This window comes from Tiliqua scincoides, chromosome 5 (genome assembly GCF_035046505.1).
Source record: "Tiliqua scincoides isolate rTilSci1 chromosome 5, rTilSci1.hap2, whole genome shotgun sequence".
Taxonomy (NCBI): domain Eukaryota; kingdom Metazoa; phylum Chordata; class Lepidosauria; order Squamata; family Scincidae; genus Tiliqua; species Tiliqua scincoides.
Window position 1 is genome coordinate 55908575 of NC_089825.1, and position 22897 is coordinate 55931471.

Here is a 22897-nt window from a genome sequence, read left to right on the forward strand (position 1 = left end):
CTTGCATGTATTGTCACGATTACTAGTTTATGAAGATTTTACATTTTACATTCTTTAATGTTTGCCTGTTCCACTATCTTGTTCAAGGAACTATTGCTAGTTCAGTTACATGTTTTTTCACTCTCCCTTTTGCCCACTCCAAGAAAATCTACCAGAATAGGAGCAGATGTAGTTTACAAGAATGATTTACATTAAGCTTGCCATAGCCTGTTAAAGTTCTATTTGCAATTTGGTATAACTTGAACAGTCATCACAAAAACATTAAGATGTGAGCCAAGTACTAGACAAGATTCTCTTACCAATAGTTGTCGATACAGAAAACTACATACCTATCCAAGTTCAACATGAATGATAAAGATGTATTAGATGGCAAGGTTTTTTGTTTTTAAACAAATGTCAGCAGTTCAGCTACAGTTTGAGGGGGAGATGCATACACAGGTGGTAAAAATCGTACAGGATCTCAGTGTCTTCTTTCTACCCTTCTCTGAAGCCCGCAATAGAAAAGAAAGATAAATTGGATTAACTGCTGCAAGAATAAGAACACTAAGCCAAAAAGTACACACCAGCAATAGAATACAAACTGGAAATTTTCAATAATATGGTATTCTATATATGCAATGAGCATGTTCTTGCCAGGGCTTCAACTACGTAATGAGACATCTGCTTCTGAATTCACACAGCTTCCTAGGACCACACATTTTGTCAACAATTCCATTCCACCGGAATGGGTTAGGGTGGGGGGCTGGCAAACAGCCTCAGAAATGTGTGCACTTTCTATTTGGTTCATTTGCCAGTCTGTTAATCTTTCATCTTCTGAAAGACTGACAAAGAAAGCATTACAATACAGAAACCTTTACCCTAATTTGTTAGGTATTTAAAATGCCATATGACTGCTGTTTTTGTGACCATACGCTTAATAGCTGCATTTTCACTGGAATAGTTCAGAGATTTTAAAATGTACTAGCTTCAGTGAGATTCACAAGGTTGAACAGCCAAAGCCATTCAGAGAAACAAGGATAGTAGTGTAAAGTCATTCATTCATGAGGTTTGTTTTCTCCCTATCAGCTGAAATAAGAACTTCTGCATCTATAGCTATGGGCCTTTACCAGTTTGAATACATCTCCCCATAAAGGAAGATGCTACATTCTACTTCAGCCAATACAGAGAAGTACAAGGAAAAGGAAGCATAAGGCATTTATGATTTCTGAAGCCACCCATTAAAAGTACTAACATCATTAGGAATTATGATTTGAAATATGCAAACATGACTTTCGATCATCACCACCACCTCCAGAATATATTGGCATCTTGCAAAACACAGAGCACACAAACTTTGATTCAGTTTTTTAATAAATTAATATCATTCAAAATACAGTGCCAGAACATGATGCAGCTGAACATGCTAGTATGATCCATCATGAAGCACCTGTGCTCATGTAAGATTGGCGGCGCCCCGCTACTGCTAGTGGTTCCTGGGATTAATGCCAGAGCAGCACTAGTCAACTGCTCTCCTGCACAGAGGGTACAGAGTATTCCTGAAGAATTTGCTCTTCCCACCAAAAAACAAAAACAAAAAACCATGACAGCTAAGGGATATCTATACACAGTCACACTACAGTAATGCTTGTTATTAAATTAACAAAAATAAAGACCTGGTTAATCCACACTACATCTTTGTTTACACTGGGGCAGGGGGAAGATAAGCAGCAGGAAGTAATATGCATGAGCCAATGTTTCTGAAATACAGAATGTGAAGCTATTTACTGATCAAAAGCTCCACACAGACCCGCACTAGGAGGGGCTGGCAATTCTTATTGCAAGCCCAGCAACACAAGTTCACACCTGGTAAACTACCAGCTGCTCGGAAGACCTGTATTCTAAATAGACAGGTATAAGTTAGTGAAAATACATGCACCTAAATAATCATCATCATCATAATACAGCTTGACTGAGCCTGCAGTCACTTTGCCCTGCATGTCACCGTAAAATGGAAGATCTACCCTTCCTACCACAGGTAGATCCATGGGATTTGTTTCTTCTTTTAATGGCATTATTATACCAACACAGCTGTTGTGTATTAAATGCAGCACATTCCATTAGGCCACACTGAATCTATATAACTAGCACATACAAAGATTTCCAGAACTCACTCAAATATAACTGGAAGATACTTTCAGAGCAACTGACATACCATCTTCGAAACAGAAGCTGCTTTTGTGAAAGTTTCCTGAACTAAAAGTCTTCACAGGACTAACAATTTAGACAATAAGCAGATGCTTTAAGCTTGCAATGTACATATAGATCCCACTGACTATTAGGGACTGTTTCAGATTATGGAAGCATATCTGCTCATAAATTTCACTGATCTATGCTCAATGGCCACAAACTTTAAATAGGGCATACATACAAGACAGCCTTAATGTTTCTGTTTCCAGCCCTCTTCTTTTATAAGGAATTTTCATAACAACCAGTTACAGGCATGCAGTCTCTGAATTTTGGGAGCTATACAGGTGGTAGCGTAACCATCTCTCCATCCAGCTCAAACTCATCAGCTCCATCTGGTGGAAAAAGATACGGTGGAGGCTTCCATGGGGACTCTTCAAGGCAAGATGGATATAGCTTCCCCACAGTGCACCGAAAGTCTTTCCCCAAATCCCAGAGAACCCTCTCAGATATATGTTGCCGCAAGAACCACCGATCAAGCTCCATATCATACTGGTAGGTGGCATACTTGGCTCTCTCATTCATGTGGGTTTCTCGGATGAAGACACATAAAGAGTTGGAGATCACAACAGCTCTGACACAGGGGTCAGAATACCGTTTGGCAGGGATATTGGCTGCCGTTCGCCATTCATTTTTATTCACATCATAGACTTCCACAGTTACGGAAGACCCATCTACAGTGCTAGTTGGGACTCTTATACCCGAGTTGTTGCCAACATGCAAACCTCCAATATAAAATATTTTATCCCCAAAAGCAGCTGCTGAAGCAAAACATCTACTAGTTTGTCTCATTGCCATTTCAACCCAAGCATCTGATCTGGGGAAATAACAGTACATCAAATTGTGTGCCATAACATAAATGCAGTTATGAACAGCAACCGCTGTACTCCATTGCCATGCACAGGGCAGTGGGCTCACCATGGTCCATTCATCTCTCTCAGTATCATATCTTTCCACAGTTCTTCTGTTGAGCTCTCCGCCAACACTGTCTCCTCCAATTGCATAGATGTGGCCTTCACAGCAAACCAGGGATGGCTTTATACGAACAAACAGCATTGGACTCTTTGGAAACCAAGTGTTTTGTTGGGCATCAAACCAGTAAAAGCAATTCACAGTTCGGAAGGAAACCTGAAGTTTGCTAGTTTTAGTGTGGTTGGGTTTTGTGTTTTTCAGTGGGATTTGCCCACCTGCAATATAAATATCATTATCAGGAGTTACAAGCGTCCCAACCTTATGCAAGTCAGCAGGAGGGCTGCAGAGCTTGTAAACTTTTTCAGCCTGTGGGCTGTAGCATACTGAAGAGTAAATATTACCAGGGTTTTCAGCAGCAGCTTCAATGAAAATCATCATTTCCTCTTTAGTCATTCCAAGTCTTGGCTTAAAAAACTTGGGCATAGATTTATACAAGCCTTGCACCACTACTGATTTATCATTCGGTGGTAAGCCTTGAAACCAAGCTCTCTGTGTAACTTCGGAAAGTGCATCAATTCTTATTTGGCTAAGAACAGATGACAAATACTGTGATCGAGATTCTGTGTTATACTCCAGCCATAACATAGCAGCTTCACGAACTGTCTCCTCCTTTTCCACATTTAAATTGTCACTGCTCAAAATATCTATCAATAGATCATGGGAGAGCTGCATGAACGCATCTTGGTGGTATACAGCTGTGAATTTATGCTCTACCATCCTCTTAGCACTCTGTTTTAACTCTTCGCAGCTGAAGAGATCAGCAAAACTCAAAAGCCGCACACAGTTCTCTGCATTGATTTTTTTAATTAAGTATTCTCTACATCGCTGTAATACATCTTCTACCTGCAATTAAAAAAAATTGTTAATATTTCTATTCTGCTTTTCAACAAAAAAGTTTACATAGCTAAATAAATGGTTCCCTGTCCCCCAAAAGCTCACTATCTAAAAATATTAGAAGCAGGCACTGTTTATTCTTAATGAAACTATGGACTTTGATGGAGACACAGGGAATGGATCAATTCCTGTAGATTTTCATAGAGGTCACTTCCCTTCAACTTAAGCAACTTCTGCTGAACAAGGGTGAAGGGATCAGTGGGGGAGCACAGGTCTCTTCTCCCCCCCCCTCCCCACAACCCTCATGTCTTAACACAGTGCTCAAGACATGGGAAAAAACTAGGTTTCCAGGGTTGTTTTGAGGTTGGGCAAAAGAAAGCCCAAGCCTCTCCTCCACAACTTGTTTGTCAAAGCAGGTATCACTGCCCACCAGTGTCATCTGCCCACCATATCCTAAAGGGAGGACCACTTTCTCCACTTCTGCCCACAGTGCTGGACACCTCAAAATTCTGGCTTTCCCACTTCACCAGGCATATCCAATATCTGGGAATATAAGAACATAAAATTGGGGGTATCCTGCTGGTTCAGTTTCTCAGACAGTCTTCTATTCAAATGTCAACATCCCTCAAACTCTGGAAAGCAATACCAACAGCAATACTTTCAATCCTAAACTAGGGCAGTTTGAACCCCCAGCTGATGGATTTTCTGCTTCCTTGGACTCCAATAGGGTTCCTGATTCCAGTGGTTGTATTGCACATGACATTGATTTTATTGCCGGTTCTCCCCAGATATCTTGTAATATCTGGTTTCCCTACCCAGTAAAAATCAGCTTTACACCTTAATTTTACAAGTATTTATTTAGAAATAAGTTCCTCTGAAACAAGTAAAATAGACTTCTTAAAGTAGAGTAGCTGGAACATGCACATGCTTACATTACATTTTGCATAAAATGTACTCCAGGATACTCCCCCTTCCCCTATCTGTACCCAACACAATTTCCTTCAGAACAGTTTGTTAAAAATCTGTTCACACATTTTAATTAATGTTAGAAATTTAGAGACACAAAATAGCCATACTTCAGATGCAATTTCAGGACAAAATTACAGCTTGGAACATTTAGTACAGAACACTCTTACCTGTAAGAAGCAAGCTGTTTCATAAAGCTGTTCGACTGTAGCGTCATTTATTGCCAAATTACCCGTGTAAGCATAAACTATTATAATTTGTAAAGTGGCTGCATCCACATTCCTTAGATGGATATGTGTTTGCTTGCTTTCACTCAACCCGCTCATGAACATAGCCCTAAAGAAAAGAAAAGAAATTAACCTTGATCATCGTGTAGTAGCTTCTTTAGTTTTCCTAACGTAGCTGATTCACATTCAATATTCTTAAACCTTCAAGATTCTTAACCAATTCACAAAGGCTGTGTTCCACACATAGTCATAATTCCTTTGAAAGCTGTATACACTTGATTGAAGTGTGATCATTATTGAGGCTACAATACTATCTAGCACACCACAGTGGCTCAGCATTACATAACAAAACAAATTATGTTAACACAGTGGTTCCCAAACTTTTTAGTACTGGGACCCACTTTTTAAAATGATGGTATCAGGACCCACCTAGATTTAGAAGACTGAAAATCAATTTCATGTTACCAGCCATTCAAGCCTCTGTTTTTATCCTTTTTATTATGATGGGGGGGGGGGGGCTGTGTTGTGGTGTTTGCTGAGCCTCACATTCAACAGATCAGGACTGTTCTGGTGGCCTTGCATTTCCCTTTGCCTGGCCTTCAATAACAGCTGAGGCATGTTCACCTACTCATGAGTAAACACACATGTCTCAGTTTAACTTTCCATAGGGGTCAATAACTTTCCTTGTCAGCTTTGGGGGGGGTGGGGACTTCCTTCTTGAGCATTTTGGGGCCTGCATACATCCGATCTAGACTATTTTGGTAATGTTGTGTCCTTCTTGGCCTGTCTTTTGAAGTGGACCAAGGCACACTTGCATACTCATGAGTAAACATGCAAGTGGCTAGGTTTCACTTTCCATAGGGCTTACATTTTCCTTGCCAGTTTCTCTAAAAAATCAGGGTGTGACCCACAGTTTGAGAACTACCGTTTAACAGAAATCCCAATTTTACTGAAACCAAGAAAGAACATGTTTTCCTATTCAGTATCAGACGCTTTGGTGTGTTTTTCCCCCCTCTAATGTAGGTATAAATAATTCCCAGAACTATTAATCTTTGTTCATGTTAATACAATTTATATTAAATTCTTTAATTACCACAAAACTAAAACACTTATGATTTGTGTGTAATATGCTTTTTTGTAATGAATTCTTTAACTTAGATACACTTCATCTAATTTCCCTCCTTCCAGATTTGACTGGGTACCAATTCTAAAACATGCTGTGTCAGAAAATACTCAATTTTTCCATCTTATTAAAGTAGTAACAAAGGCATTATATTACATCAGGTTAATGTGTGAGAATCTGCTGCAGCAAACAACTGTAAACCCCAAACAACCAATTCACACGCAGCCAAGGTATATGAGTTATCCACACAGAAGAATATGTGAGTGAGCTTCAAGTTAATGCACCCTTCCTGAAATCTTACCCAGACATATGAATGAATGCTAATAACATAACTTTCTCTTCATTTAAGTCACCCTTAAAATGTAATTTATTCAGCAAAATTTTGGAAATGGATTGAAGCTCACTTATTTTGGGGAAACTCAATAGTGATCAGTGAGCAGGAAATAATAAATGTTCAATCTGGCTTCCCAGAGCACATTCTGACACCTGTAAATGGCTATAGAGTACTTACCAGAGCGTTCATAGTCCAAGTATACTACAAAAAATCCTGCAAATTATATGCAAGAACAGTTCTGTTTATTGACTATTTCACACCAAGTTTGAACACCCAAGTAATTTTAACCTCCCCTTTTGGACATTCACTATACATCTGTGCCTCAAGTACCAGAAACTTATATCAGAGTTAATTTTGTTTAATTTATGATTTCTTGCTGCACTTGAATATTAAGTTACTAAAGTGAAGATACCTGTATAAAATAGTTTGCTCTAGGACTAATGCTTAATCTTCACATTGAGATTGGAATGACCATTATTTTCTGACACAGATAATGGCAAACCAAGCAACATCACCAATATTATGTTTTGATTTCATTTCATGAATATCAAGACTTCAAACACACCAGGACGTTTTGAGTATTTATAACGAAATGGAATTTGGGAATGAGGAAATACAACCCAATACAATAAGCAGCAACTGGACCACACCTCTGGGCTTGCTCACAGCAGCTATTTCTCTCAGCAGACCACTAAAAGAAACAGCCTATTGCCCTGGCCATCCTCAAATTTGGTGCAATTTCAATACATTTAGAAGAAGATCCCAGGCCATCATCTCCCAGTCTCTTCTGTGTGTACTTGAGTACACAGGGTGTTCTTCATCCTAACCTGTTCTGGAGGCAGACAATCTTTCGGACAAATGAGATCAAGCCACAGATCTATGGTAGCATTCAATCCCTCCCATGTCCTCCAGTACAACACAGAGCAATGGGATTTTGCTTCTTCTTCCTTATCAGTTTTGCTCTCAACTAAAGGGAAAGAATGTATATTTTGCCTGATACCTGACAAGTCTCAAAAAATGCAAAAGAAAGAAGTCATCACCTTCTGTACAAACCACTGAGTACGAGCTGGAGAGATTTCGTATGTTATTTCCACGGATCAGGCTTCAATCCATAATAACCCTATCACCTAAAATGTAACCCACTGTGGGTGTTCAAAAAGTCAAACATGGCAACCAAATTCAATTCTTATAGTATAGACCAAGGATTCTCAAACTGGTGGGTTGTGACCCACCAGCCCAAGAAGCCCCACCTCTGTCCCCTTAAGGGGCAGGGGTGGGGGCATGGTGATGAAGCAATTGGAATGACTGTACCACCACCAGGGGTACAGGGGCTCTCTTTTTTTTTTTAAACTTATCCCTATTCACAGCAGCTTCAGGGGGGTGCAGGGTGCCCCAAAGAGCCCTCAAGAGCAGTGGTTCTCACACATTTATCACCAGGACCCACTTTTTCAAACAAGAATCTGTCATGACCTTCCGGAAGTGATGTCATGACCAGAAGTGGCATCATGAAGCAGGAAAATTTTAACAATCCTAAGCTGCAAACCTACCCACACTTACCCAAGAGTAAGTCCCATTTACTATCATTGTTAAAAGTATATACAGAGTAGCTTGTTATAAGTACAGGTCTGTTACATTTCCTCAGATGCAGTCAGATACAATGGTAGCATCAAGTCTAATATATTAAAAATAAAATATTGAAATGAATGGGGGCTCATGATCCACCTAGTTGGTCCCAACCCACAGTTTGAGAAACATTGCTCTAGAGGACATTCCACACCTCAAAACACTAAAAAAGCTATTGCAACCCACTTCCGGATTGTGATCACAAAACGTGGTGTTCCTTGCACCCTTGAGAGGCTGCTACAGATAGGGGTAAGTAAAAAAAGTCCCTGTGTCCCTGGTGGCGGCATGATCATTTCAATTGCTTTGTTGCTATCCCTCCACTCCTGCCAATATTTTCCTCCGTTCTCAAACTCCCTGTGATGATGATCCATCATCAGTACAGATGACCCATCTATACTGAAAAAGAAGTCTGAATTGGGCATCCTGGTCTGGGCATTTCTACATTTATAATTATTTATGGTGGTATAGCAAATATTCTGCTGCTATAGTTTTCCCATTTTTAAAAATACATTGTTCCATAAAATTTAATATAATGGATACAAATAAAACTATTGGTTCAACCAGACAGTTACAAAGTTATAATTGTACATCAAACAGCTCTTGGGCATGCTAAAATTAGTATGTTAATAGTTTTCAGTTTCTTTTTTTAAATTTAAACCATGTATAGAGAGTATATACTATTCAATTGTCATTTCTTAACATACAGGTCCAGCCTATTTATACAGGAATTTTTTATACACGGATTTGACTCAACACGAATGGCCACTGCAAATGAAAAGGAATGTGCTGATCCCTGGAGAAGGGGAAAAATGCATCCCCTTTTTGAACAGTCCTTTAACAATAGCCTGCTTAATGAGGGAGGGGGGAGCTGGCTGACAATCCCTTCTCTCTCCAGGGGACCCTTCCCTTTCCCCTGAGCATGTGAAAGAAAGGTGATCACTTTGCATTGGTGAAGGGAGGGGCTGAGTGAAGCACTTGGAGGACTGATTGATGGATTGTCTTCTTAATGACTATTATCTTATGTCACAAAGGTCAGCAAGGCTGTTTTTAAATCACAAGAGCAAAGAAACTTTGTTTTTTAAATTGATTTGCTATAGATCTTTTTTTTGCCATCCACTTGAGTGCTTGGAACTGAACCCAGGGGAATAATGAGGCTCAACCTGTACTTACAAGTATTCTAGTAACACTTTAAGCACATTAACAGCACAATCCTACACAAGTCTACTGAGAAATAAATTCTACCAAGTTCAATGGGACTTCTTCCCAAGTAAGCGTACACAGGAATGTAGTCAAAGTGTTTGTTAATTTCTCCCCCCCCTCCCCAATCTAATATTCCAGTTCAAACACTTCTGGCTATTGGGAACAAAAAAACTTTTGAGATACTTATGCAGCATGCAAAATTAGCATGCTACAGATTTAAGGCATTGAAAGCTTTTTCAAGAAATATTTAAAATTTCAGAAAATCCACACCACTGTTTGAAAATTTACAGTATTTTTGTTCTCCATTTACTTCAAGTTACCAGCAGTATCAGTTGAATAAATACTGTGCACTGAGATTTTGGATAAAATCACAGCTCAATATTATCATCATTTAAATACAAAACATTTTCTCAGAAGAAACACTACTTTAATCACATACCTGAAGTAAGAGCTACATGTAGCAAGAACCATCTTATGGCATGGGAATTCAGTGCCCTCAACAATTAAAACTATGTCAGTTAGCAACTGCTGTTCGTAGAACAATTTTAATTGCTCCAGTAAGGATACAGCATATTCTGTATTGATCTGCCTTTCTTCCTGCTGAGTAGCCATGACAGCATTCCATTAATGTTTCCAGGACCAGATTAGAGAAGCCACTATTTCAGCAGGAAAGAGCTTGGTCAGCAACCATTTACAAACTTTTTTAGGACATCTAGCAGCAATGGACTAGACTGCTGAATCAAGAATGCTTCAAATTGTGACCCAATCTCGTGTCGCAATACACTGACTTAGTGTCCATATGTTCTCCTGCGACTTTCAAGAATGACTGCCAAGCTCCTGTTGAGATTTCCGGTAATGCAGCACATGGCCGAACAAATGCAATTTGTGAGGTAGATTTTCTTGAAACATCTCTCAATCAGTGGCTGCACTTGGGTGACTAAAAGAAAAAATAATGTCAGTCATTTTTAAAAACCAGTTTCATCATAATGCTGCTTTATACACTGTTTGATTTATCATTTAAAATGTTAAGTATGGTATGGAGAATATTAACAAGTGATAAAGTTTGAAGTATAAATTCTCTCTGCCCTTTCAATGGACTAAGTATGTCCACAACTAGACACAAGGTAGCGGATCAGGACAGTGATGCAGAAATACCACAGATACACCTAGGGTTATGCAAGAGAACATGGCTCAGTGCTTGTACTGGAAATCCCCTTTTATCCCAAAGATGGTTACAGATTTCTGTCCCTCTATATCAGGGGTGTCCAAACATTTTGGCAGGAGGGCCACATCATCTCTCTGACACTGTGTTGGGGGCCAGGGAAAAAAGAATTAATTTACATTTAAAATTTGAATAAATTTACATAAATGAATTTATTAGAGATGGAACTTATATGAATGAATGAAGGTCTTGTAGCTCAGGGCCTATAAAAGGCCTTGCACAAAGCAAGGCCGGCCTTTCCTTCACTGCCACTGCTGCATCCCAGATGTGAAACAGCAAGTAGTGGAGAGAGCCCTCGTCCCACAGCTCAGGTGAGAGGTCAAACAGTCATCCTCATGCTGAGAGCAGTTGCGTTGGGCCAGCATGGGCTCCAGAAAGTCTCTGGAGGGCCAGAGACTCATTGGATACTGGGAGCTTCCTGTGGGCTGAATTGGAAGCCCCCGAGGGCCCCAAGTGGCTCCCAGGCTGGGGTTTGGGCACCCCTGTTCTATATAGTATACAACACCATTAATACCGTCTGACTCCATAAAGGCACCACAAGATGCTCTGAGATCTTAGTGAGAAAGGATACATAAACATTACTTGATGTTTATTAGGTTGCAGTGGAAAAGGTAACAGACCATCACATCATCTTTAAAATCCATTACAGACCTATTTTGATCAAGTACAAATGATATTGCAAGTATTGTATTAAAAGATATATTCAAGTAACTACAAAAAAATATCGAACACAAGGAACAATAGCCACTAACTATTTCATACAGAGTCTAAACCTAAAAAGGACTCCAATGCATCATATAGCATCAACTTCCTATCTCAGTCAAGTTATTATTTGCCTGAACTTTATCTGACAGATATCAGGTCTCTTTCTTTTGGAAAATCTCTAAGGAAATATCACAGCTTCATTAAGGGACTGTCCGTCACAGAACTGCTCTCATACTCTGTGTGTATCACTTAGCTTTAATTGACATTCTCATAGTTTAATACCCATTGCTTCTTATTCTGTTCTCAAAAGTTAAGATGACCACTTTGCTACTTCTAAAAAGCAGCTCGGCTCCATAATCTTTGTATAGACCAGGAGTGTCAAACATAAGGGCCAGGGGCCGGATGCGGCCTGCAGAAGTTTTTTATCTGGCCCTCGGGCTCTCGGCTGCTGAGCAATGTTGAGGTGACACTGCTTGAAAGGGTGGCCCACATGATAATTGGGCTCTCCCATATCTTGAAATATGATCAAGATTTGTGTATTTTCTCTCCTATCATTAGCAGCTAATGAGTTCCTACAGGAGAACAGAGTGTTTATTTCTGGTTTTGACCTGTTTATTGACATCACTTCCTGTGTAATATCACCACCTCCCACACTCAGCAGGCATCATGAATGCTTTTCGGCCCTCTATATGACATGAGTTTGACACCCCTGGTATAGTCTAAAGGTAGCATTCATTCGGTTTTTCTTTACATGTCTTGCCTTCTAGACTTTATATCATCTTTGCAGCTGTCCTTGGAATTGTTTCCAACTTACACTATGGAACCCAGAATGAAAGAACAAATAAAGTTTTTCCGACACTACAACTTCCAATATTTTGGAAACTATTTCTATTAAACCTTAACACAGAACAAGCCATGTACATCAAGCATCATACTACTGACTCATGCATAGTCTGTCATCCTCCTGCTTACAGGTGAACACCGTGATTGACAATACCTTGCACAATTCACGAGGTGTGTCTCACTTTCCGCAATCCCTGTTGCCTCTGAAAGATCTCTTGCTGCCTTCAGGAAGCCAGCAGAGACCTTCCAGAAACTTCAGGTAACTGAAAAATGGTGCCTGTGACCAGCGTAGACCCCTCTGAAGCTTCCTACAGGCATTATGAAGGGCTGCACAAGTGCTGGTGCCATTTTGAAAGTCTCTGCTGGCTCCAGGCTGTCTTTGCTGGCTTCCTGAGTGAAGCAGAGACCTTACAGAGGCAGCAGGGACCTTCAAAATGGCAACTGTGACCAGTGTGGAGCCTTTGAAGCAGCCAGGGGAGGTAGATAAGGTACCCCTCCCCCAACCCACTTTACCTAACAAGTTATGTGGGAATTAACTATCCGCTAGGGTTTCCAGGAACCTAACCCTACTGGATAGTGAGAACTGACTGCATGCACTCCATTTATGATATATCTTTAATGTAGACACTCATGGCACCACACATAACTCATTTCCCTCTGAAATTCTAGAGGCTGTAATTTTCCTAACCCTTACTGTCAGTAAACATGAACACATACTTAGGTTAAAAAGGTTAGGTTTTCTTACATATACTAGAGAATCAAGCATGGTCCATTTTTAACTACAGTATGTGGTGAAACCTGAGATGAAACTACATAAAAACTGGATTCAAGTTCAAATGTCCATTATCCAGGGACCCAATCATAACACCACAAAGTTGAAGGGTCAAACTTTCAAATTAAAGTCAGTTACTCTCCCCCTAATAGATAAATAATTGAACTCTGAAAAAAAGATAAAAACATGCAACAAACCCTGGTATAACATATCGATGTGCAGTCCAACACAGCCTTCTAGAATACATTGTTAAATTCAGAGTTGCTATACAGAGTAAACCACATCATTCTCTTTACCATCAAAAGGAGTACCTTGCTCTTAATTTCTCCTTTCTTCTGTAGATCAAGAAGCTAGGGGACATAAAGCAGAGGACTCATCTACTACTACTATGGTCAAATTGACCTTTTGGCAATATTGGCTGAACAATAAAGATACAACAAGGAAATCTGGCACTTATCTAATTCATTCTCAAAAAAATTCAACTCACAAGTCTCTGCTCCAATCAAAGCCCTACTGTGAATGAAAATGCAGTTAATAATAAGTCCCCCAAGTCCTGTTTCTGATGGGCCAACAGCTAAAAAAGTTCTTATACAAAGACCTCTTAATGTATGTTCTATTCCCTATAGATTACACCAGGTCAGCAAGTAATAATTCAGGGGAAGGCTGGCCACTCTGCTCAGGCAGCTCTAGACGCAGATCCTGGTGTTGCAGCTGCCAGGCTCCTTTTTCCTGTGGAATTACCCTCAGCCAGGAGCAGGATGTAAAGGCACTGTGCCTTCATGATAATGCAGTCCTGTTTAGCACAGGGGGAAAACAAACGAATTAAACAGGTGTGCTGTGGAATTTGTGCACAAGACTATATCCAATGTGAAGATAATATGTCAGTAGCTTTTTAAGTTTGAAAGAGAATGAGAGCCATGCATGTAGTTATCATAGCATAGATCCATTGCAGTTTAGAGCACAGCTCAATCACCATGGAGATGGGGACTTGCTTGAGGGCAATTTTTATTCTCCACAGGAAACAAAAAAGTGGCTAATTGAAAGCCTGGGATTGTTACTACTTACTATTTCTATAATCCCATTCACTGCATTTACATGAAATATTCATTCATAATCATAATGCCACCTCTCTACATTTAGTCTAACACAACTTGGAAGTCATATCTAAAAAGGTTAATTCTGATGCATATTATAACATATTAGAAAAATCTCCCCCCTCAGGTTGATTATTAATGCTATCAAATGGAATGTGTACCATAGAATGACTACGCAAGGCTGAATTTTCTAACTGCAATTCCAGTCAATCAAAGCTCAATTTCTAAGATAGAAAAAAGAATTCCAAGACATCTTAGAAATCTCTCAGTGCTATACAGAGCTTTTTTTAAAGCCTTAACACAGCACTATATTTATACTGCACTGCTTCTAAATCACCGCAGACACTCGCCTATAAGTCAGTCTCACAGATAAGTTGAAGGCAGGTTTTGAGGCAAGAATCATAGAATTTTCTATGACCCTCGGATAAGCTGGGTCATAAACTTGGGGGGGGGGTGTCTGATTATAGTTTTGTCTGATTTTACCCTAGGCCAGATCCTGAAAAATAACCTACCAGTAATTGTTACCTAAGAACTAACAGTCTCTAATTTACTAAAAATATAGTAAAAGATCATAAGATTCATTTTTATTCATAAACTTTTAAATTCTGGTCTTCACCATCTTTTTGTAAACACTATCAAAGAGTAACTGCACAGTAAACAACATAATAATAGAACAGTGGTTCCCAACCTGGGGTTCATGTACCCTTAGGGGCACTCAACAGGACCTTTAGGGGTACTTGAAAGAGAATGGAATAATGGCAGTGCTCCAGAATGCCTTGCACAGCCAGCAAGGCAGGAAGGGAGGTAGCTAGTTGACTGTGAAAGCCCCACCAATAGCTAATTTTTGGTGATCAATTCATGTATGAACCAGTGATTGAAGACCAGCACAGGAAAAAAACTAAAACGTTAAAAAATGATCTATCACTCAGAATTTCTCAGGACACTTCCGATGCAAAACAGTGCAAAGGCAGAGTCTTCCACTCTTAAGCCAGAAGCTCTACATATACAACTTAGAACACAACTGGGAGTGTGCAATTCAATTCACAGCAGAGACAAGCAACAGCAAATGGCTGTGACCTAGTGCAGCTGCACATAGCTGAAACCCTATTTACTCAGAAGTAGACCCATTGCTTTCCCTGGGTGTTATGCCTAAATAATGGTGCTCTGAATTGTAGTTTGTGAGACATTTGATGGGAGTGTTTCCACTTTCAGGGAAGGTGTATCCTGCAGCTGCAACAAGCCCACCCTCACCTGGTCTGAGGGCTGTTTCCTCCTCTTGATTTACAGCAGGATCAAGGCTGTCAGGGGGTTTCTTGGTCAGTTTCCCTGATTGCATGGCTTGTAAATAGGGGGCAGAGAAAGATGGACAGTGGGGAAGGGAGAAGAGAAGGGGAGAAAACAGTACAATAGAGTGAAGGCTGGTGGAGGGAAGAGAGGGGCTGGAGCTGAAGAGAGAAGCAGAGAGAAGCAGAGAGAAGCAGGCAGAGAGAAGCAGGCAGTCCAGGAATGGGGGCTGTGTGGGGGGCTCCCCTCCTCCCTCTTGCTCGGAAGAAGCAGATGCAGAGCTGTAGACTCTGCATGAAGAAGCAGCCCTCCCGTTTCTCTCCCCATCTTCAAGTTACAATCTTTTCCTGGGAGTAAGCCCCACTGACAATAATGGAACTTACTTCTGAGTAGGCATGCACTGGCTTGGGCTCAAAGGCTGCCATCCTATGCGCACTTTCCTGGGAGTAAGCCCCACTGACAACATGCATGGGATGCACTCCAGGTTCCTGCTCCCCTTTCCTGTCCTTGTGAAGACTAGCAGGGGCAGAGAAGGAGGAAGTCAGAGCCAAGGACACCAGGCTCCGGGAGCCTGAGCAGGTGGGACTGCAATGCCCAGAAACAGAAATGAGGAGGGAGGCAAGGCAGGCAGGCCAGCAGTGGGGGAGCGGGTGGCACGTTACCCTCCCCAGCAGCACCACAGCTGCTCAGAAGTGTGCCTGAAACAGCCCTGACCCTGAGTGCCCCCCCCAGATATGAATGCGCAGGTGAATTCCCGCAGGTGAATGGCAGATTCAGGAGCTATGTTGGGACAAATTTATCGCCCTATAGGAGTGTATCTGGAGTACATATATTTGAGTGACAATCCACTTGAAATTAATAGTGAACAGTATTTGATTAAGGGCACAATCCTAAGCAGGTCTACTCAGAAGTCAGTCCTATTGTGTTCAATGGGACTTACTCCCAGAAAAGTGAGGTTATGCACACTTCCCAGACAGTGAGCCCCAATGAAGACAATGGACTTACTTCTGAGTAGACAAGCACAGGATTGTGCTCCAAGTGGTATTTAAGAAAAGAGAAGGTTACTTTTATCAAGTGAGCAGTACTAGACGACATATCAAATTGCAGTGCTTGCACAGCTACACACACTATTGCTGAAAGAGGAGTCCATAAGAACAGAATGTTAAAAAGCACTAACCTTAAATCATGACAATCTCCAAGACACATACCCCTAACTTTTTCCACAGAATGCTTGAGGCAATGACAGGACACCAAATTCGTAGCCATGTACCTCTTGACATATCAGAGGAGACTGCATGTACTACTCCAAATCAGTGGTTATATTTACACCTGTTCTACACAGAATAGGTGGTGGTAGTAATTGGACCACTGTTCTAATAGAATATTACTCAAGACAAAACAAATTTACATACAGAATCCACACTGTGACTAGACAACATACAGGAGAGCAGAAAAAGCAGTAAGTCAGCAGACCAGTACTGTATCACGATTCTAGTGTTATTTATCACAACTTTACATGGAAGGGGGGAAAAAGAGAAATATCAAACTCTCTTCCTCACCTTGTAGGGTAAGCAGTATCATTATTCACCCACTAGGAGGCTGCACTGTCAAAAACCCCACCTGCTTTTCAGGTGGGCCAGGGCAATTTCTAACTGCAGTTCTCTAAAGAAGTGTGCTGATCTCAAAACAGTATTTCATGTAGCAGATCAGGATGCTCCCAGCTTAAGCAAAGCTGCTGCAATGCAGGCACCCTGAGCAAGACTCCTCCCAAATCTGACCAGAGAAAAACATATTTACAAGCTTTCCTTCCTTTTTCATGAGTCTCTTCTCCCTGCACATGGAACACCTCCACCCACCCACCAAGGATGGGTGGTGGGTGGGGAGGCAGGTGAGGAAGGGCCTCCACAATGGAATACTTTGAAAAGTGCTGGGTGGGGAGGCAGGTGAGGCAGAGCTCTGCACGTGGGTGGTGGGTGCTTGGGTGCCTCACAGGGCGGCGGCACTTTGCAAAGGACTCCAGGGGGGAGGCTCTGCCTCACCTGCCTCCCCACCCACTGCATATCTCTGCCACCCACCCAACCACCCAAACATAAGAGCACCTTGTGCCAGTGCTTAGCCACAGGAAGCCCCTGGCACAGGCCCAAAAGCTGCGCTGCCACCCAGAGCAGAGTCCCATCAACACCTCACCCTCTGGGTGGGTGGGGGGAGACAGAGGAAGGAGGGCTGTGGGTGCCGCCATGGCACAGGCACAGTCCCTTGGAGTGACACACTCAGGCCTGCCTCCCACCCACCCAGCGAGGGCGCCAAACCAGCAAGGCGCCGCCCCCACCTCCGGCCATTCCCGTGGAAGCCGGCATAGAACATCCTCCTCTTCCCCACAAGCCAGCCCAGCCGGCTCCAGACAAGCCTGGCAGGCAGGCAGGGAGAGAACTTCACCGCCACAGCCACCCACCTTCCCAGGGCCGCGCCCAGGCCACCCTCTAGCCCCAGGGGTGGGCTGGAGAGAAGGCACCCTCAAGGCTGGCAGAGGGGCGCTTCCTCTCACGGCATCCCCCGCCCCGCGGGGCCGAGGCCTGCACAGCAGGGAGGCGACGCGAGGCTCTCTTCTCCCTCCCCCTCCCACGAACCTCGTCCGGCGGCCTGCGCTGCCGCAGCTCCAGCCTCTCCTGTCCAGCCCGGGCGCTGAGGGGGAGGGGGCGCGAGCGGAGCGACAAACGGCGACTGCGCGCGCTCTCACCTCGTTTTTCCGCCCGCCCCAACGTCCGGTGAGAGTCACAGAGCGCGCGCGCACGCACAAACAGGAGCGCGCACTCTCGGCTGCCCTGCGCAGGCTCGGAGGTGGGCGGGGGAGAGGGGACGCCGGAGCCTTGCGCAGTGCAACCGCCTCTGCCAACCGCCGCTCCTCCTTTGTGCGCATGCGTAGCCACCCCTCTTCCCCCTCCCCTTCACGGTGCAGGCCGGTCCTTGCATAACTTTCCTGAGGGGCTTGTGGACCCTCGTCTGAGAGGGGCAGAGAGCGGGCAGCTGACACTGCAAGCCAAGTGTTTGAAAATGGTGGTGCTTACCTTACTCAGGAGTAAGCCCACTGAGTTCAGTTAAGACTTAGGATGGGAACCTGTTTTAGAGCCCAATCCTAGGCATGTCTACTCAGAAGTAAGCCCCATTATAGACAATGGGACTTACTTCCAGGAAAGTGCGGGTAGGATTGCAGCCTTACTCAGTGGAAACAAACACCTCTAAGGATGAGCTGAACCTAGCTAGTTAGTATGACCTTGGGGGACTCAGTATGTTGTACAACACAAGTTGTAGTGTTAGGCAGGGACATGGGGTGGGTGGGGAGGCAAGTGAGACAGAGCCTCCCCACAGGAGCCCTTTGAAAAGCACCTTGTGGGTGCTTGGCCCCCTCACACAGCAGTGGTGCTTTTTGAAGGACTCCTGTGGGGAGGCGCTGCCTCCACACCCACCACATATCCCCAGTGTTAGGTTAACAAAATAAAACAAACAACAACAAAAAGTTTTGAAAATTAAACATACTATTTTATAGGCTCCTGCAAACTCCAAAGCAGAATTTTTTGGCTCTACATGTGGTTTGCGTCATGGCCTGGATGCTTAATGTTAAGTGATGTCAATGAGCAATCATGAATGTGAATGTTAATTTAGTATCAAAGTGCTTTGCACAAGAATTCATAGGTATACATGGGGGGGGGGGCTGTGCTGGCTAAGAACATGCACAAATTACACCCCAACCCAAAGTGATTCAAAAGGCTCAGAGCCCGATCCTATGCCTGTCTGTTGTTGTTCAGTTGTTAAGTTGTGTCTGACTCTTCATGACCCCATGGACCATAGCATCCCAGTCCCGTCCCCCCCTCTACCACTAATTTCTGGAGTTTGCCCTGATTCATGTTCATTGCCTCTGTGACACTATCTAACCATCTTGTTCTCTGTTTGTCCCCTTCTCTCAGACTGGGCCCAGGAGGGGGCAGTACCAGGATCCAGCACTTAGGCCACATTCTAACCTCCCCTCCTGAGTAGCCTGACCTTACACCAGCCCACTCAGATCTGTGCCACCTATTTTGGTGGCACAGATCTGAGTAGCTCCATCAGGGCAGCTGCCACACAACACGGAGTAAAGGGAAGTGATTCCCCTTACCCTGAGTTGCACTGCAGCAAGCTCTAATCCTGTGCTGGATACAGCACAAGCCAGCCAGCCTGGTTGTTCCAGCACAAGTTAGGATTGGGCTGCCCATCTCTTGGTATGGGCACTCAGAACAGCCACTCAGAACAGCCTGTCCCTAGACCAACAATCCCATTTCAGAAAGCTGTTCCAGGCTACCATCCTATACACTTTAACTTGGGAGGAAACCCCATGGAATTCAACTTTACTCAGAACATTACTGAGTATGCATGTATGGGATTGACCGGTTGATGTTCAGCCTGTTCAAGACCCAAATATTTCCACTGTCAGATGATGAACTACAGTCGAACAGTAGCAAATGAACACAATGGGTCTTGCACACAATGGGATGGCACACAATGTGGGCCAACGGGCAGCCCAGTGCTAACCTGTGCTATTGCAGTCAGGTCGCTTGGCCTGCACTGTATCCAGCACAGATTAGTAGGAGGCTGGAGATCTCCTTGGGGTAAGGGGATCTTTTCCCCTGTGGAATTACTTGAATCTCTACCAACTATATAGCTGGTGGAAGTCCAAGCAGCACCATGTAAGACTGCTTGGCCCAGAAGGGAGGATTGGATACAGTGGAGAAAGCCTACACTATATACAATCTAGACCCAATCCGTCTCACCCTCCCTATGCCCGGAAACACATCCTCTCTGCAACCCTCCCCAAGCCCCTGTGCTGCTCAGTATGCAACTCAGTGGTCAGGGACTCCCACTGGTACTGGTTACTCTCCAGTCATTGTCTAGCCCAAGGGTGTCACTCATTTCATACCAAGGGCCGAACAGCATTCATGGTGCCTGCTGAGGGCCAGAAGTGATGTCATTAGGCAGGAAATGATGTCATTGAACAGGTCATTACCAAAAATAAAAGCACTTTTTCTCACTTAGGAACTCATTAGCTGCAAATGACAGAAGAGAAAATACACAAATCTGCATCATATTTCAAGATATGGGAGATCCCAATTTTCACGTGAGCTGTCCTTGTAGCAACAACACCTCAGCACTGCTCAACAGCTGAGAACCTGAGGGCCAGATAAAAAGCTTCCGTGGGCCACATCCGGCCCCTGGGCCTTATGTTTGACACCCCTGGTCTAGCCCTTTGTGGCACTTTTATGGCAGTTCACGCTGGCATAGCAACTGCTGCACTGGCGGAGAACCAGAGTAGGGTTGCTCAGTCATATGACTGACAGTATAAGCCTATGCATGCCTACTCAGAAGTAGGCAATATTGAATTCAGTGGGACTTGCTCCCAGGTAAGATACAAACTTTCCTGTGAAAGCCTGATGGAACATGGGACCTGCTTCTGAGTATACGTGTAAATATGAGAGCAGGTTTGTAGGAAGTTTTATTGAACTCTGGGGGACATCTGAGGATCATGCTTTTCTTGAGTTGTTCTCTATTTCAGGCTCCCATTTGTAATATGTAATAATACAGACCAACCTTAGAGTCCTGGGAAAATATATATGAAGCACTTTCAACACTCCAGAATGATAGTTAAGTACTAATTGCTTTTGTGTTTATTATGCATATTGTTATTAATTGCTTATTGTGTTTATTATACAAATGCTTCATACTTTAATATAACAATGCATCCTGTATTATTCTTTGCACCTTCAGTCTTATAGTCAGCCACTACAAGTGAAGCTGTCCGTGGAACTACTTCCAAATAAGTGATTACAGTACTGAGGCCTTCCCCAATTTTCTTTTCTGCTTGCTGATTAGAGTCTATAGGAACACTTACAAAATGTTAAGTAAGGAACTATGCCAGACTGAGCCCTGGAGATTCTGTGAGTTTGATCCTATGCTGAATTAGGCATAGGATTAAGGGTTAAGGATGGCACTAAGGCTGCAATCTTATCCACACTTTCCTGGGAGTAAGCTGCATTTACTGTACTACTTCTTAGTATATGTGCATAGGACTTTAAGAATCTAAGGGCACAAGCCTAACCAGGTCTACTCAGAAGTAAGTTCTATTTTGTTAAATGTGGCTTACTCTCAGGAAAGTGTGGTTAGGATTGCAGTGTAAGAATCAAATCTTCAGTGAGAACTACACTGGGGACCAGTCCCGACTAGCCTGAACATAAAAAAAGGTGAGGAAAGGAGATTACATAGATAGATATATAGTCCAATTAGTTGAGAGCAACTGGCTTATGCACATTACAGCACAATACTATGTACACTCTGAAGAAAGCCCTACAAATTTCTTATCCCTGGTAAGTATGCCTAGCCATAGGCTACAATCCTTTGCACACTTGTGAGGAAGTCCTCTTGTATGCAGAGAGACATACTTCTCAATAGACATGTGAAGAATTGTGTAGTACTGCTGCATTTCTGTGCACACTTACTTGGGAATAAAATCTACTGGACACAGGGGATTTACTTTTGAATAATCATGCAAAGGATTATCCTGTTAACCCAACATAAGATCAGGCAGCTTGGTGGAAGCCTCCTGTTGTTTTATCAGAAAGGGCTATTAAATTTGCCACAGGTGTGTTGGGGAGGGGACTGCTGATGGTGTTTTTCTTCCAATTGTGCTTCTTAAGACAGGGGAATAGCATGGCTAGTTAGTTCTTTGCTGGGCTGTCTTCAGATGCAGCAGCAGCATGGAACCTTGGCTTGGGGCTAGCTACAAGAAGGGTGGAATGACCTAGCTTTATAGGGGTTGTACTTAGGAATGGAGAAAAAGACAATTTGAAGGGATATTTGGTCTATAGGGTGTGGAAGGGTGTGGAAAGTAGGTGAGGGTTTAGGTTGCAGGTGCTTGGTGTTTAGTTAGCTTGGTTGAGACTGGCCCATAATTAAAAGGGCTTTTTTGATATTTCCTGACTCTCTTGGTTCCTGAAGAGGTGTGTATGTTTATGTTTCCTTAAAGGAAGTACTTTTTTTTACATCTTTTCCTGTCCCCTGCTTTCTATACTTGTATGAAGTTAACTTCTAGCCCTACTAGTAGGGCTATGTGACACATTCTGAGTAGGCTGTTTTCATACATAACTATAGTTTATTTTTTAATCCCTATGATAGTGGTATTAGTTTTAGAGTAATGGTCAGTTATTCTGTAGTTATAGAGTTGTTGGTGAAAAGGGTTTTGTCTTGTATTGGGCTAAGAAGAGACACAAGCTCCTTGCTTAACAAAAGATGGTGGTATTTACTGACATAGCTTTGTCCTCCTTGTAAGTAGTTACATTGGGAATATAGTATGTAGGTAAATGGTGTCTGTAGTGTGCTAGACATATGTACTTGGGCCTAAGATCTACTGGACCGAATAGGACTTAGCTCTGAGTAAATATGTGTTGTGTTGG

The 22897-nt window shown here is 42.8% G+C and overlaps 1 protein-coding gene across 2 annotated transcripts; it reads right to left on the reverse strand.

The window, feature by feature from the left end:
• Positions 1-1332: 1332 nt before the first annotated feature.
• Positions 1333-18243, reverse strand: KBTBD2 (kelch repeat and BTB domain containing 2). Of its 2 annotated transcripts, none has more exons than XM_066631211.1 (4): positions 18160-18243; positions 9942-10439; positions 5166-5331; positions 1333-4038 (listed from the first exon to the last, which is right to left on the reverse strand). In XM_066631211.1, the coding sequence occupies exons 2-4, from the start codon at positions 10112-10114 to the stop codon at positions 2503-2505; spliced, it is 1875 nt and encodes a 624-aa protein (XP_066487308.1). In that variant the 5' UTR covers positions 10115-10439; positions 18160-18243; the 3' UTR covers positions 1333-2502. The 2 variants fall into 2 exon arrangements, with proteins under 2 accessions (XP_066487308.1, XP_066487307.1); XM_066631210.1 differs by lacking the exon at positions 18160-18243 and adding an exon at positions 18050-18115.
• Between the last annotated feature and the right edge of the window lie 4654 nt (positions 18244-22897).

What these genes read in the sequence shown, in the direction of transcription:
- KBTBD2 (XM_066631211.1), bottom strand. Translation starts at nt 10,114, where the DNA reads ATGGCTACTCAGCAGGAAGAAAGGCAGATCAATACAGAATATGCTGTA. An exon ending in ACATGTAGCTCTTACTTCAG is followed by an intron (nt 5,332 to 9,941) that starts GTATGTGATTAA and finishes TCTTTTCTTTAG; the next exon opens with GGCTATGTTCATGAGCGGGT. An exon ending in AAACAGCTTGCTTCTTACAG is followed by an intron (nt 4,039 to 5,165) that starts GTAAGAGTGTTC and finishes TTTTAATTGCAG; the next exon opens with GTAGAAGATGTATTACAGCG.